The sequence below is a fragment of the Herpailurus yagouaroundi genome, unplaced genomic scaffold (assembly GCF_014898765.1).
Source record: "Herpailurus yagouaroundi ecotype Mexico unplaced genomic scaffold, PumYag 250, whole genome shotgun sequence".
Classification (NCBI taxonomy): Eukaryota; Metazoa; Chordata; class Mammalia; order Carnivora; family Felidae; genus Herpailurus; species Herpailurus yagouaroundi.
Genome location: NW_024412467.1, coordinates 23,189,805 through 23,205,042, shown reverse-complemented (window position 1 = coordinate 23,205,042; position 15,238 = coordinate 23,189,805). Strand labels below are relative to the sequence as shown.

Genomic DNA, 15,238 nt, shown 5'->3' with positions numbered 1-15,238 from the left:
AAAAAAAAAAGAAATGTGTTTTCCAGAATTCTTCGTGAGGCAGGCAGACAGGTTGCGTGACTTTGGAAAACTTCTTAATTGCTTTGAGCCTCTGTTTCCCCAGCTGCAGAATGGTATCATAACAAAAGCACCTTCCATACAGAGTCACTGTGAAGGTTAAATGCACTGATCCCTGAGATTAGCACTGTGCCTGGCACATGAGTTCAATAAATAGCCACTCTGGGGGCGCCTGGGTGGCGCAGTCGGTTAAGCGTCCGACTTCAGCCAGGTCACGATCTCGCAGTCCGTGAGTTCGAGCCCCGCGTCAGGCTCTGGGCTGATGGCTCAGAGCCTGGAGCCTGTTTCCGATTCTGTGTCTCCCTCTCTCTCTGCCCCTCCCCCGTTCATGCTCTGTCTCTCTCTGTCCCAAAAATAAATAAACGTTGAAAAAAAAAATTAAAAAAAAAAAAAAAAGATTTTATTCTCTGGAGCTTTCCCAATATACAGTCAAATCATGTGCAAATAATAATTTCACCTCTGTTTTTCTAGTAGTTAATATTAGAATATATTTGGCCTGTGCACATTTTATCATCTCTGTTTACCGTTATCAGAACCGCCCCAGTGTCTGCTATAGGTTCCACATACTGTGAGTGGCCAAAACCCTACCTGGAACCTGCCTGAGAGAACACAATCTCTTCACTAATAGCAGTTACCATCTTTGGGTTTCTTGTCAATACAAAACCTTATACATAGGACACACCCAAAGTGTGCTTTTTAAATGAAAATCAAATACAAGTAGGTTAAAAGAGGAAACAAAGAACACTGAAATATTTCTGAATTACAAATCTGTTGGAGGACTGTGGGTTCAGTTTTCTTTCTGGTTCTTTTCCACACGGCCAGGGGTCTCTCTGCCGCTCTCCAGACTCCATGTGGTGGAGTGGTTCACACCTGGTCATCCTACCTCTGCTGGCTGCTAAGACCTTTGTAGTGTTGAACGAGTCGCTCAGCCTCTCTAAAGTCTCAGTTTCCTCTCTGGTAGACTGGGAATTACACTTAATGGTTATTATAAAGATAGAAAAGGTAATGTGTGTAGAGCACACCACTTGATAGGTAGGAAGTCCTCAGTAAATGGTAAGCTACTGTTAATTCTGATTCATGCCTCCGATGAATCTTTTTGGCTGCCAGATTTCAACTGAAGGTGTAGGTCAGAATAACTCCTCCTTCATGTTAGCGCTCACGGGCAGTGCTGTAAGTTCTAGCCCAAGGCCCCTCCTCGTACCCACTGCTGCTGCCCACCACACTTGTTCTTGAATCACTGCTGCTACAGTGAGCTTTTCCAAACCGAATTTGGAGTATTTATTTATTTTCCCTGCTTAAATTGTATGGCCTCCCGTGTGCAGGAAAAAGTCAAGCTCCTTAGACAGGCTTATGAGAGCTGACCTATCTCTCCATTCAGGTTACCTGCAGCCCTCCTGGCCTCTCACCCATTTCCCAAGAGGTGCTCCTGGTGGCCCTTTTCTGGGCTGGTGTGGTTTGTGGACACGCTGATTTCTCCCTGTCTTTTGCCCAGAGTGTCCTCTGTCTTCCCTCCAGTGCTCCAGACTGCCTGGTGAACTCCTACTCCATCTTCAAAGCCCTAAACTGGGCTCATTGACAATGCACCCAAGGAGAGCCAGCCACTGCTGTCCTGAGTTAGACCACGTGCATCTTGATTATAAGATGCGAGGCTTATCCGACCATAGCTTTAGGCTGAGCCAGCTAACTGTTGTTCTGTGTGTTGATCATTTGGTTATTTATCTACTCTTACTGGACTTTGAGTTCCCTGAAGGTAAGAACAGTAGCTTCCTCTCTTTTTATTTCCATAGCCTGGTCCCAGGGCCCAACGCCTGTTGGAGCCTCCGTAAATGCCTGGTGACTTGCTTTGGGGAGTCCAGGTGGCAGTGATGCTGGTGGGATTGGCCAGGATGGGCTGTGGGTGCATACATGAGAGCAAGAACATATCACCTGTTCTTCTCCAGGTGCTGTCTCTAATCCTGAGTTCTTCAATTATGGGGTGGAAGCATACGAAGCCTGTAAAAAGGGGGCTCTGACCAGTGACATAATTGACGAGCAGAAAAAGGTTCAGGAAGCTGATCTAGTGATATTTCAGGTTTGTGTTTTGTCTAATTATTATAATGAATTAGAGTCCTTCTATGTACAAGCTCTTTCCAGGTATGGAGTTTCACACTCCTGGAAATGGTATTAATGTTTTTAGCACATTCACACACTTATTTATGTCTAATTGGGTAAGGACATTCATGTAGCCACTATTGGTCACTCAAAATCTCGACTCCCAAGTAAATAGTAATTTCCCGTTAGCCCAGTGGCCCAAGAAATGCCTGCATCATGCAGGTGGCGCTGCCTTCATTCCCTTCTGATGCCCACCTTACACGTGCAGAGGCTGCGTGAAAACAAGATTTGTCTACATGCGTGTTTGTCAAGGTAGTTCAAGCCAAATGCAAGTCCTGCCTTAAACATCCTGATTATTAAGAGGAAAATCTTTTAGTTCCTTCCTGTCACTGGTTGCCTCACCTACCCACTTTCCATGTATCACTCACAAACTGTCCCCAAGCCATGACTCACTGCAGACGGAGCCAGGACACTGCTTCTGTGGGCTCTCACTCGTCAAGGCTGCTGCCCGCCACAGCCTGACAGGCATGCACTCGTGGAGCTCACCAAGAGCCTGGCAGCAAAATAAACCTGTGCTTTCCTGGAGCTGTTGGGTTGACAGAAATCCAAGTCCACTAGAAAGAAGGAATTTATTCTAAGGGCCCTGGTCATTCGGGTCTCCTGGAACTCAGGGACAGGCAGGCCAGCTGGGCTTCAGGGGTGGTGAAACTGGGTGCTGGGACCCCTCTGGCCTTTCCCTCTGATTCTCATCTGCTGTTGTCTGCATGCCGCCTCTGTTCTCCTCTCTCACTGCACATCGGGACTGAGGTCTCTAGATCCAGAATCTCCAAGATGGATCTGATTGGCCCAAATTGTCTCTGTTAACCCTGCTTGAGGGCGAGGAGCAGGCGGGAGAACAAGACCACCATGTGAGGGTGAGGGGCAGGGATGTGATCAGTTTGCAGGTGAAACAGCATGTCATTTATAAAAATCACCCTGCACATATGGGAGGAGGGGATGCTTTACCTGTCCCCTTCCGCCCTGCCCAGACTGCCCCCATCCACCCCTTTCTGGCACCGTCCCTTTACTGGGCAACCTGGAGCTGCTAATCTTGTCAAAGTGCAAGATGTTCTTCTATCCTAATTGCATATGGCTGGGTCCCAGTGCCATACACCTTGGTTGCCATGTGCTTTAGCTTCCAGAGTAATAGCCTTGCCAGGACAGGAGGGCTCTATCACAACTGGCTGAGCAGTCTGGGCACATGGACTAGGCGGAACCATACTTGGCTCTCGCTCTTCTCTTCCTATCTCCCTGGAATCGGGTAACCACGCAGAGCCCGTCTCCCCTCCCCCGTCTCCTCCTCCACTCCTGTAGCTGGTTAGCTAAAGCAGGCCAGAGCTTGTTCTTTCTGTGCTGGTCTTTCTTTTTCCCTACTGCATTTCACAGCTCTTTTCCCTCTGCTTTTCCTCTTTCCTGATAGTTTGCCCAGAGGGTCTCCATTGTCATTCAACACCGAAAAAATTTCATTCATCACTACTGCTTAGTCATGATCTCAACTCCCCTTCACTCAGCATTGACTCTGTTCAGAGCACTGTAATGAGTCATTGAATCCTTCCCACAATGCTGTGAGCTAGTAACTTGTACTAGCCCTATTTGCCGATCAGGAAAAGGAGGCACAGAGAGGTTAAGTAACATGTCAGCATCACACAGCAGTGGGCTATGGAGCTTAAATTTCAATGTCAACTCCTGTGTTAGACTTATAGCAAAAGTGCATGAAGCATGGGCTTCCTTCTGCCTTTGGTAACAGATTATTATCTGTGTTCATCTCCTTTCACTGATAATGATATTGGATATAGTGTTAGGGCTTCCATGAGGACCAGAGAGGATTTTAGGGACATCTTACCACTGGTGTGTAGAATCTAAGGATAAAGCTTTAATTTGTATCAAAATCCGAAGCTTCTCAGAACTTAACTCAGCGTGACTCCTAAATGGCAGCAATTCACCCCCAGCACATAAAGGGACAAACTCTTCTCCACACCCTTCCTCTTGTGCCCCCTGATTGGGGCTGCCACTCAGCTGCCACAGAGCGAGTGTCCATCAGCGCCCCAGTGCCTCCCCACCTGCTTAGGGACCAGCCCAAGGGTCTGTCCCTGGGGAGGCAGAGCCACCTGTTAACAGCAACCAGGACCCTTGTCAGCTCTGGCCCACTCCACCCCACCATCATCCTGTCCACACTGGGTGCGTCAGAGTGAAAGGGAAGAAACACCCTGCCTGTGCTGCCCTTTTACTACACTCGCCTGCCCAGCCATCTGGGAAGAGGAAGACAGTGGGGTTCCTTCTGAAGCACCAAATATGAAGCCTGAGACTGCCCGCAGCATTCGTTTCTCCCCGTGTTGTGTCCCCAGTTCCCGCTGTACTGGTTCAGCATGCCGGCTATCCTGAAGGGCTGGATGGACAGGGTGCTGTGCCAGGGGTTTGCCTTCGACATCCCAGGATTCTATGATTCCGGTTTCCTCAAGGTATGTACTCCGGGATGAGGATCACTGTGTACTGCTGGGGGCGTGTCTCATCAGGTTCTATTTCTAGTTTGCTTTTTTGGTAAATAAACACTGATTGAGCACCAAGTATGTGCAAAACCCTATATCCTGTACCTGGGTAAGAAAAGTGAAGTTTGTGAAGTCACAGGGCTTCATCTAGTGAGGGGTACATGTGTGGCCAAGAAGGGCCTGGAATTAGTGTGGCAGGAGGGCTGGAGGACTGCACGGTGGTCAGCTCTGGCTCAGGAGAGGGCGTCTTCTCTGTGCTGCAGAGGTGAGCCATGACCTCACACCAGTTCACCTCTCTGAGCTTCACATTCGTACCACAAAAAACAAGATGATGTAACACCCATGTTACAGGGTGAGGATTGCATGGAACCTGGTAGATGCACAGTGCACGGTAGCTATGAATTTCATACTAAATAATTTACTGAAATTGATGTTTTAAATTCTAAAAGCCTCAGAAGATGCTTTTATAAGTGTTTATAAAGAAAACCTTGAGTCACAAAGATTCATCTTAGTTGGGGAAATAGTGCACCATTTAGTGAATGGTCCTGTAGGTCAGGGACCTCTATGTCAGGGTCCTGTGTGCCAGGATCCCTTGTGTCAGGGCCCCAAGTGTCAGGGTCCTGTCTGTCAGGGACCTCACTCGCCCTCACAGCAGCCCCTGATGTTGGCAGGTGGGCCTTACCCACCTCCCACACGGTGTCCCAGGCCTGCTCTCTACCAGAAGTCAGGTCATATCCAAGCCCTGTGTCCATATGGTCCATTCCATCCCTGTTGGACATGGTTGCCACTTGTGGCTGGGCTTGGCAGATGAGAATGTTATCATTTGTCCATCCCTGCAGGGAACTTACCTCAGGCTTTCCCTCCCAGTGGTTATGAACCTTGGTGCTGGGGTCACATTTGTCTTCTCTGGAGGCCAGACAAATGCATTTGCTTTCTCTTCCACAGAATAAGTTGGCCCTCCTTTCATTAACCACGGGGGGCACAGCCGAGATGTACATGAAAACTGGAGTCAGCGGAGATTATCGATACTTCCTATGGCCCCTCCAGGTACCTGCTGCACCCCCACTCCCCTCCGCTCCCCCTACAGCTCCCCCAGATGTAAAATAAGATGTGATGTAAGCCTGAAACCTGGACCATTTTATCTACCACCTGAATACAAGAAGTTACAACATTTTGCCCTTTTCAGTTTCTTACTTAGCACTGAAAAAGTTGGCCCGTGGGGAAAACACGTGATGATAGCCTTTGATAATGTTGGGTAGAAGCTAAGCGAGACCTGGTTAGCTCATGTCTGCTCTATGGTAAATAGAACCATCCCAAGGTGGCCCTGTGTGTGTGCAGCGCACCGGATGGTGGGGGGTGGGTAGCTGTCCACACTGACTGGCAGTGCATTGTGAAGGGGGCATCAACCTTGAACACAGGCAAGAGGTGCCCCAGGGCCAGCATTCCAGACAGCCTCACACCCACCACAAGTGATGGGTCCGTGAAGCCGGGGGCTGTGCCCTATCCTCAGAGCCACACCCTTCTCCAGGTTTCCAGGACTCTGGGCCTGCCCTCCCAGGTAGACATCATCCTGCCTCCACATACCTCTGGGCGATCTGTGAAGGCGAAGGCAGGGGGCAAAGCATAAGCAGATGAGGCACAGAGCTGGGGTGAGGAGGAAGAGAGCAGGCTCTGGGTCAGGTGGCTACATCCTGGCTCTGAGCTCCCAGGAGACTGAGAAACCTAGAATGCAAACCATTCTTCCAGGATGTTATGAAGGGACCTTTGTCCCTTTGTCCAGGGAGGAGGAGATCACATATTCAGCAGTTTGCAAGCTTACTTTAAAAATGTAGACAGGCATGTAGGCCCCTCATCCCCTGACCTACCCCTGATAGGGCAAGTCTGGACAAAGGTAGGGTTTTAAGGGAAGGAATGCAGAGGGGGGAGAGTGATATTTCTAGAAAAAAGTTGTCTTCTTTGAAAGACAGGATAGTGATTCCACTTAGTGATGCTTTGCTGAAGAAAGAGAGAACTTAAGGCCTAAACTCTCTAATCCACAGGTCAACTGGTCTCTTAGAGGTTATTAGCCAAGCTTAAATTCTTCTTGTTTTTAAAAAATCTTTGTATATGTTTTCTCAGTTTTCAAAAGTACATATTATGAAAAAAAAGATGAGACTATAAAATATAAAACAGAACATCCTCTTAATCCACCTCTTAAAAATAATTTCTTTTAATAATTTGATGTATTTCTTTATGGCCCATGCATATTTTTATATGTATGCTTTTTATTATTAGGGTTATTATGCTTATGTCTTTTACATAAATGGTATACTACAAATACTGCTGCAAATTTCTCATTTTTATTTAACACATATCTCGAGCAACCATCCATGATTATACACTATAGCTAGAATAATGTCACATCATTCTAGAATAATCCATTGTATGACTGTACCGTAATTTGCCTAATCAATCAAAACCATAAAGTTTACTATCGGAGTCAGAAGCAAAGATTACAGATTAACCTCAATTAGGATTTGAAACTTCCAACTGTCCACCAAAGTTCTTCACATCACTTGTAAAGGCCCACGTTGTAAGGTTATAGGGCAGCTCAGTTGTTTTCGGCTACCTGATAGTATTAAGTTGTTCTAATATTTTTTGAAGGCTTGTTTCAGGCCATCAACCCCCCACCTCCCACCCCGCCTTTGATTATTTAACTGAATGATACGTAAAGGGTGTCTTCTAATCACTTCCTTGCTTTCTTTGTGGCTGTAGCATGGTGCCTTGCACTTCTGTGGATTTAAAGTCCTTGCCCCTCAGATCAGTTTTGCTCCCGAGATTGCATCAGAAGAAGAGAGAAAGGCGATGGTGGCCTCCTGGGCCCAGAGGCTGAAAACCATCTGGGAGGAAGAGCCCATCGACTGCACGCCTCCGTGGTACTTCGGGCAGTAATGCTTCGTGCCACGTCCACATCACAGGAGCAGCACACGGGGAGCTGCAGGCATATACACAGGGAGCAGGGTCCTGTAATAAAACAAGGTCACAACCAAGCGAACTGGATGTATTGAAAGACGGGCAGGACCGAGTGTCTTAGCCAGATCTAGCATTTCAGCCATCAGCAGGCTGTACTTGGGGGTGCTCTCATGGATGACATTATTCACCCAGGCTTGCTTTTCTTTGCCAGTAGCTTTCCATCTCCCTGCTTTCGACCTTCATGGGTATTCTTGTGTTCAAACAGTTCTCCTGGAATGGCATAGTTTTTTTTTTTTTTAATTTCATAACTCAACTTGGAAATTTCTATTTTTTCATAGGAAAGTTTAATCTTTCATAGCTAGTGTTTTAGTGCTGCGTTTGGACTTATTTCTTCCTTTTTTTTTTTTTTTCTTTTTACTTGCATGCATGATGGCTATGAAGTTTTCACTGAACAGCTGTTTCACATGCATTTAAAATCATTGAGTGCAGGTTACAATGAAAATCTCCAAGGAGCGCTCTGGGTGACTCAGTCAGTTAAGCGTCCGACTCTTGATTACGGCTCAGGTCATGATCTCATGGTTTGTGGGATCGAGCCCCAAGTTGGGCTCTGCACTGGCAGTGTGGAGCCTGCTTGGGATCCTCTCTCTCTCTCTGCCCCTCTCTTGTTCTCTCTCTCTCTTTCTGTCTAAATAAACTTAAAGGGAAAAAAAAAGAAAATCTCCAGGTGTCACTCTAAGCACCCTACCCCTGTGCACGTGTTCATGTAACACTACTAGTGATTACCCTGAAGCGTAGGCACATGTAACTGGAGGGGTCTCCCTAAAAGCAAGTTTAAGAGATTAAATCTCTTCCTCACTTCTGAGGACCGAGCTACTGCCTATGCACAGGGGCCCTCCTTCCTTAGCGTCCCCAGTCCCACCCACAGTCCCCACATCAGACTCCCCACACCACTCCTCACCGGACTCTCCTCATCACACTCCTTGTTGGCACCCTCATCTTTGAGCAGCCTGTCACCTGCTCCGCCTCTTTCTTCCTCAGTATCTTCAGATCGTTTTCCATCTGCATTTTCTTCTTCTTGTTTCCGTCTGGTCCATCATCAACCAAATTCTCTGTGTGTGTCTCCTTTCCATCTGAATCTTCACACACAGCCTTCCCCACCAACCACTCAGAGCCGCCATCCCCAGATTCTCATTTCTCAGGATGGTTCCTTCCTAATTCCTTTTCAACACCATTTTCTGCTCGTTATTTCTTGGAGTCTTCCTCAAAGCCCTTTTCAGAGCAATCTTCACATTCTCTTTCCAAGACGTCTTACTCTTCAGTTTGCTTTTCAGGGTTGCCTGCAGACTTTTTTGTTTTTTTCTCTTCAGAGTCTTTTTTGAAGGTCTTCTTTCAAAACTGTTCTCTTCAGACTTCTGAAACTGCCTTCTGCAGACTTTTTGGGGGCCATGTTTTTTAGCATCTTTTTCGGAAGCATCTTCAAAATCTCTCCCATCTTCCCATTTTTCGAATATCTTTCCATGGATAGATTCTTCAAATGCCATGTTAGTTGTGGCTTCTTGAGTATTCATCCTGGATGTGCTAGGGTGCTCTGGAAAAGCCTTACCTTAGAAGGCCTTGCTTTTTGAAGCAAAGGTAGTATTTGAACATTGAACACCTCTGTAGGCCTCAGGATATGGAAGGAAGACTTCCACAAAGCTGTTCTGCTCTTACACTTGGGGTCTTCTCAGCCTGGTCATTTATAGCCCCACCCCATGTCTGTATAGGAATCCCATGGGTCTTCTCAGCCTGGCCATCTGTAGCCCCATCCCATGTTTAGACAGGAGTCCTGTGACCATCACACCACCTTCCATCGAAGGTTTGAGTACAAAGATAGCTTCCTCAAAGACACCGAGGTTATGCCATCTGGTGTCTTTTAAAGAGAAGGAGATTCCTGATTGACCCAAGCTTTGAACTCTCTCAAAGGTTTTCTCTGACCCTGATCAGCACCAATGGACCATCCTCAAAATCCATAGGATGAAACACTTCGGTGATGACCATTCCCTCATGGGGCACTAAGGATGTTCCAGCAGTCCAGGTGCTTTTATTCCAGAACCAGATCCTTCCTGTGGGGCTTGCACCTCTTCCTTTCTGATGCCTCATATTCCCCTCCAGTTGAAACTTAGCTACCTCAATATGTGATTTCTACCTTCTAATTTCATCTTCATGCAAAAGCATTGCACAATCCAGATTCCCTCTTCAAATAACTGCAAAGCCCATCTGCTTTAAGATTTCCTTGTTATCTTTGTAAAACTTGACCATAAAGTCTCTCTGAAGATCTCAGAATCATGCCAAGTCAGAAGTTGTATAAATGCCTCCACCATAATGTCTGTAGGCAAACCAGTTGCATTTATATTTGTAGCTCTGTCTTCTACATGAAGGCTTTCTTTTTTTCTCTCCTTTTTGAGATTGGTGGATTGGGGGTGTTTCTCTGCAGAGGTTTTTTTAGCATTGGTGGCAGATTTGCCATCATTGAGAAACCATCATTAGCCTGATATGCAGGCATGAAGTCTCCAGTGATCTGAAACCAAGCCTTCTTGCCTGCAAGGATGTCAGCCAGCTGCTCCTCGAAAGGCTGGGTTTCTCCACTGGAATTCTTGGTGTCTCTGTATAGTTCTCAAATTTGCAATTGCTCATTTGCAGATTCCTCATCCAAGCACAGCTGACCCTTGAACAACACAGGTTTGAACTGCACAGTTCCTCTTACACGTGGATTTTGTTCAATAAATATACTGGAAAAATTTTTGGAGATTTACAACAATTTGAGAAAACTCACAGATGAACTGTGTAGCCTAGACCTACTGAAAAAAAATTTTTTGAAGTGATATTGTTTATTCTTTCTATTTTAAAATTTATATCCAAGTTAGTTAGCATATAGTGCAACAATGATTTCCGGAGTAGATTCCTTAATGCCCCTTACCCATTTAGCCAATTCCCCCCTCCCATAATCCTTCCAGCAACCCTCTGTTCTCTATATTTCAGTCTCTTATGTTGTTTTTAAATTTTGTGTTTAGTGTTATTTATTTTTGAGAGAGACAGAGACAGAGTGTGAGTGGGGGACGGACAGAGAGAGAGGGAGACACAGAATCCGAAGCAGGCTCCAGGCTCTGAGCTTATAGCAGGGCTCGAACCCACGAACCATGAGATGGTGACCTGAACCGAAGTCAGATGCTTAACCAACTGAGCCACCCAGGTGCCCCTAGAGTCTCTTATGTTTTGTCCCCTTCCCTGTTTTTATATTATTTTTGCTTCCCTTCCCTTATGTTCATCTGTTTTGTATCTTAAATTCCTCACAGGAGTGAAGTCATATGATATCTGTCTTTCTCTGACTGACTAATTTAGCTTAGCATAATACCCTCTGTTCCATTCACATAGTTGCAAATGGCAAGATTTCGTTCTTTTGATTGCCGCATAATACTCCATTGTATGTATATACCATATCTTCTTTATCCATTCATCCGTTGATGGACTTTTGGGCTCTTTCCATACTTTGGCTATTAGACATACTGAAAATTTTAAGAAAAATGTATTATTGTAAGAAGGTAGTAAATACAGACAGAAAATGTGTGTTAATAGACTATATTTCTGGTCAACAGTAGCCCATTATAGTTAAGTTTGGGGGGTCAGGAGTTACACGAAGATTTTTGGCTCCCTGGGGGTGGTGGCTGGTGCCCTAACCCCTGCATTGTTCAGCTGTACTTGCTGCCCATGTGTCCCGCCTAGATTGGGAGCAGCTCCAGACGAGCAAGGAGGGGCTGGCTTACTCCGCCCAGACTCAGTGTCGCCAGTTAAGGTCCGAGGCCTGGCATCATTTTTGTATTTTCACTGTGCCTGGCTTTCTTTCGTGGTGCTATTTCCCAGTCAGACTCTGCCTCCAGAATCCCTCAAAAGTTTCTGATGCTTGGAGAATTCTACTTGATTTTCTTCCAGGCACCTCTGATTCAACAGTAATCAAGTCTCCTTCCCACACCCCATCCACCACCTCTTTCTTCAGTAAGTGGCAGGAACATTCCTCCAATGCTTGGGGCCCAAACCTGGGCCTCATCTGGGCTCCCACTCAATCAAGCTTCATGTCTTGCGGACTCCAGCTTCTACCTATATTTCATTTGCCCAGTATTTCCATCCATGATTCTACCATGCTCATCCAGGATGCTTTTTCTTGCCTGGATTATTGCAACAACCACCTAGATAATTTTCCTTATTCATGTTTGTCCCTTAGAACCCATTTTCTACAAATGCTTAGAACATTGTTTTAGTACACACACACACACACACACACACACAGCTTGTGCCACTCTTGAGGCCTATTAATCCTTCAAGGGCTTCTCATGGCTCTCAGAAAACATTCAGAATCTGTGAGCTAGTCTGTGAATACAGTATGTGACCCTGTCTCCTTTCCAGGCAGTCTGGCTACTCTGTGTCTCCATCCCAGCCATATCTGACTTCTTACTCCCACCAAGAGCCCATCTCCATCTTCGGACACAGGCTGCTCCCTCTGGCAGGAACGCTCCCCCATCTTGTCACCCAGGCCACCTCCCGTGTCACTTGATTAAGGAAACCCACCACAACCTCTTGCATGGAGTTGGATATCCTGTCTGATACCCTGTACTTCTGGCTTAAAAAAAAAAATCTCTGTGGTGTTTTGTTTACTCGAGAAACACATGAGGATATTTTCACATACACGTCAAACACAGGGACCATCTGATTAACGTTTGTGTCCATCACTAGGCTGTTGGCTCCATGAAAGCATGGATGGGACCAGTCTTGTTTAAGCTGTGTCAGTATGGGGAGCCCCCATCCCAGGAGGTATTCCCTAAGTATTTGTCAGAGGAACAAGGTCTGCACTGCACCCGCTGGGGGCCCCAGGCTTGGTCACAAGCAGCAGTTTGGCTCTCTGCAAGGCTGTGGTTTCCCTGTGCTAAGAGTATACCTCTGTGAACACCAGGTGGACAGAAAGTGTGGACAGGTGACTGGACCTTATTGCTCACTTCCTGGTTTCTCTCCTGGTCCCGTGCTTGCTGAAACTGGCCCCTGGCACTTGATGGGGGCTGTAGTTTGGGGACAAGAGGCAGCCCACGGAGAAATTCCCTGAACAGCTGTCTTCCTTCTTTTCACGGATCCCTCTGAGATCCATTTAGGCAGCATGAATTCTCCTCCTCCCTCATGCCCAGTGGACTGCAGCTGCCACAAGTGTGACAGGTGGACAGGAAGCGCAGCCGCCTTTGGAGCCTCATCCTGCAGTTCGTGTGGGGTTGCTGGGCCCCCTCAAGGCAGGAAGCAGGTGCCACACCGCGTGGCCTCTGAAGTCACCAACTCTTAAATGTCACAGGGGTGGAGTGTCTGACCAGCCAGGGGATGCTGCCTCTTCCCACAAGGGAGTTAGAGGACCGAAGTTCAAGGGGATGACTCATCACTGTTTCCTGAGTTCCAGAAGCCCATCTTCCATGAGAAAACTTGGGCTTCCCATATGCCAAAGATGTTAATTCTGCCTTCCAACCAAAATTGTTTGTGCTTCAAGGGCTAGGACCTTATTATAGCTCAATGTAGCTCCCATAGCACCGAGTACCCTTGTACATTGCTGAGGTTTAAAATCTCATTGCCAAGGGGCTCCTGGGTGGCTCAGTCGGTTAAGCATCTGACTTCGGCTCAGGTCATTAACTTATAGTTCATGGGTCTGAGCCCTGCATTGACCTCTGTTCTGACAGCTCAGAGCCCGGAGCCTGCTTCGGATTCTGTGTCTCCCTCTCTCTCTGCCCTTCTTGGCCCATCCCCCCCCAAATAAACATTAAAAATAATTAAGATCGGGGCGCCTGGGTGGCGCAGTCGGTTAAGCGTCCGACTTCAGCCAGGTCACGATCTCGCGGTCCGTGAGTTCGAGTCCCGCGTCGGGCTCTGGGCTGATGGCTCAGAGCCTGGAGCCTGTTTCCGATTCTGTGTCTGCCTCTCTCTCTGCCCCTCCCCCGTTCATGCTCTGTCTCTCTCTGTACCCCCCCCCAAAAAAAAAAGTTTAAAAAATAAAAATAATTAAGATCTCATTGCTGAAAAACTTAAAATGAAAACAGCATTGGCAGGGCTGCAGGAGTTGCTGTCAACAGAAAAAGTAATCATAATAACCGCAGTCACATGTAAGGCAATGACAACATTTTTCTTAGGAGCATGAAGCCTATTTTGGATTCAGAAAGTTCTCTTTGGTTATGTAGTTAGGTCCCGCACCTAGTTTGGGTGGAGGTTAGTAAAGACGAAAGAAACTTACGTTGCTCAATGTAAGAAAAGTCTCAGGATATTCAGGGTAGTCCCTGGCAGCTGGAGAGTGTAGGAGAGGGAAACAGGCACAGGTCTCAAGATGGGGCATGGGCCCCAGGATACTGTGGCAAGATGGGGAGGTAGGAAAGAGATGGCTTATGAGCATTCAGTTTGGGGAAGACGCAGGAACCGTGGGTTAGCCTGGCCAATCCCAGTCAGCCCTCCAGCTATCTGATGTGTGCTCCGGATATTTTGTTTTGCCCTTAAAGGAAAGTGCTACTCCAGGCAAGACTAGAGGGCTTGAGATCACTAGGATTGCAACATCACCAGGACACTCTGCCTGTGACACTGTTCATTGGCTCTGTACTGCTGAGAGCGCCTGGAGGTAAATAACAGGAGCTAGAAACACAGCTGGAGCTTTGCCCAGGAAATTCCAACTATGGGAGGAAGTATTCTAAGGAAGTGCCTGAGAGTGAATGCCATTTTCTAAATTAAATATTTGCTTTTTTAGTAATGCTAGTTATGATGATGAGTAATAATAGCTAATGTGCTGGATGTAATATATACCAGGGACTGATATAAATTCATCACATGTATTAGCTCCTTTAATCCTCCTAACACCCCTGTGAACAAGTCCTATTACTGTCTCCACCTTACACATGAGGAAACTGAGGCAGAGTTAGATTAAGACACTTGCCCAAGGGTCACAGCTATAGAGAAGCAGATGTGGAATTTGAACCCAGAGCATCTGGTTCCTCTCTGGGCAACCTAAGTGCCTGTGATGGGGGTAATGACAGAATGCCATGGTCATTCACTGGGCTATTAGGACGGCTGGGGTTGTGAACAGCCACCTTTGCTGTCCCACATCTATTTCTGTTTCTTCTGATGGTAACACCCGGATTTTCCTTTGGGAATCATGCCCTTTCACCAAGCCATGTGGTTTTGATAGGTGTGATATATCCTTAGTACCCAGGAGTGGCACTTGACAGACCTGATCAATCAGTGTTCCATGCCCCACACAAGCCCAGCTCGGCAACTCAGGAATTCACTGATCTGCCAGGAAAGGAGACACTTGTCTGGACCTGGAGCTGTGACCATGTGACATGGCCAAGTGCCATGACAGAGCATTGGCCTGCAGGGAAAGCCAACACTGAGGAAAGTTCATCCACATTATATAAAGAGACAGCTTTCCAATGACATCCTTTGAACATCTGGAACCATCCTTGCCTGATGGTTCCTTTCTTCAGTTCTTCAGCCATACAAGGCAACATATCACCCTTTTTTGCTTACATGGTTTTATAACAGTTGCAATTAGAGCAATCCTAAATAATCCA

At 46.7% G+C, this 15,238-nt stretch overlaps 1 protein-coding gene and 1 pseudogene across 1 annotated transcript in view; one reads left to right on the top strand and one right to left on the bottom strand.

Moving 5' to 3' along the window:
- Positions 1–7,703, top strand: part of NQO2 (N-ribosyldihydronicotinamide:quinone dehydrogenase 2) — a 15,886-nt gene extending 8,183 nt beyond the window's left edge. Inside the window, exons 4-7 of the mRNA XM_040460480.1 lie at positions 1,998–2,128; positions 4,533–4,646; positions 5,619–5,720; positions 7,428–7,703. Coding sequence (XP_040316414.1) covers positions 1,998–2,128; positions 4,533–4,646; positions 5,619–5,720; positions 7,428–7,604 — 524 coding nt within the window. The 3' untranslated portion in view covers positions 7,605–7,703. The remainder of the gene's footprint in view (positions 1–1,997; positions 2,129–4,532; positions 4,647–5,618; positions 5,721–7,427) is intronic.
- Positions 7,704–9,403: 1,700 nt separating this feature from the next.
- Positions 9,404–12,177, bottom strand: LOC121020555 (HIV Tat-specific factor 1-like; annotated as a pseudogene).
- Between the last annotated feature and the right edge of the window lie 3,061 nt (positions 12,178–15,238).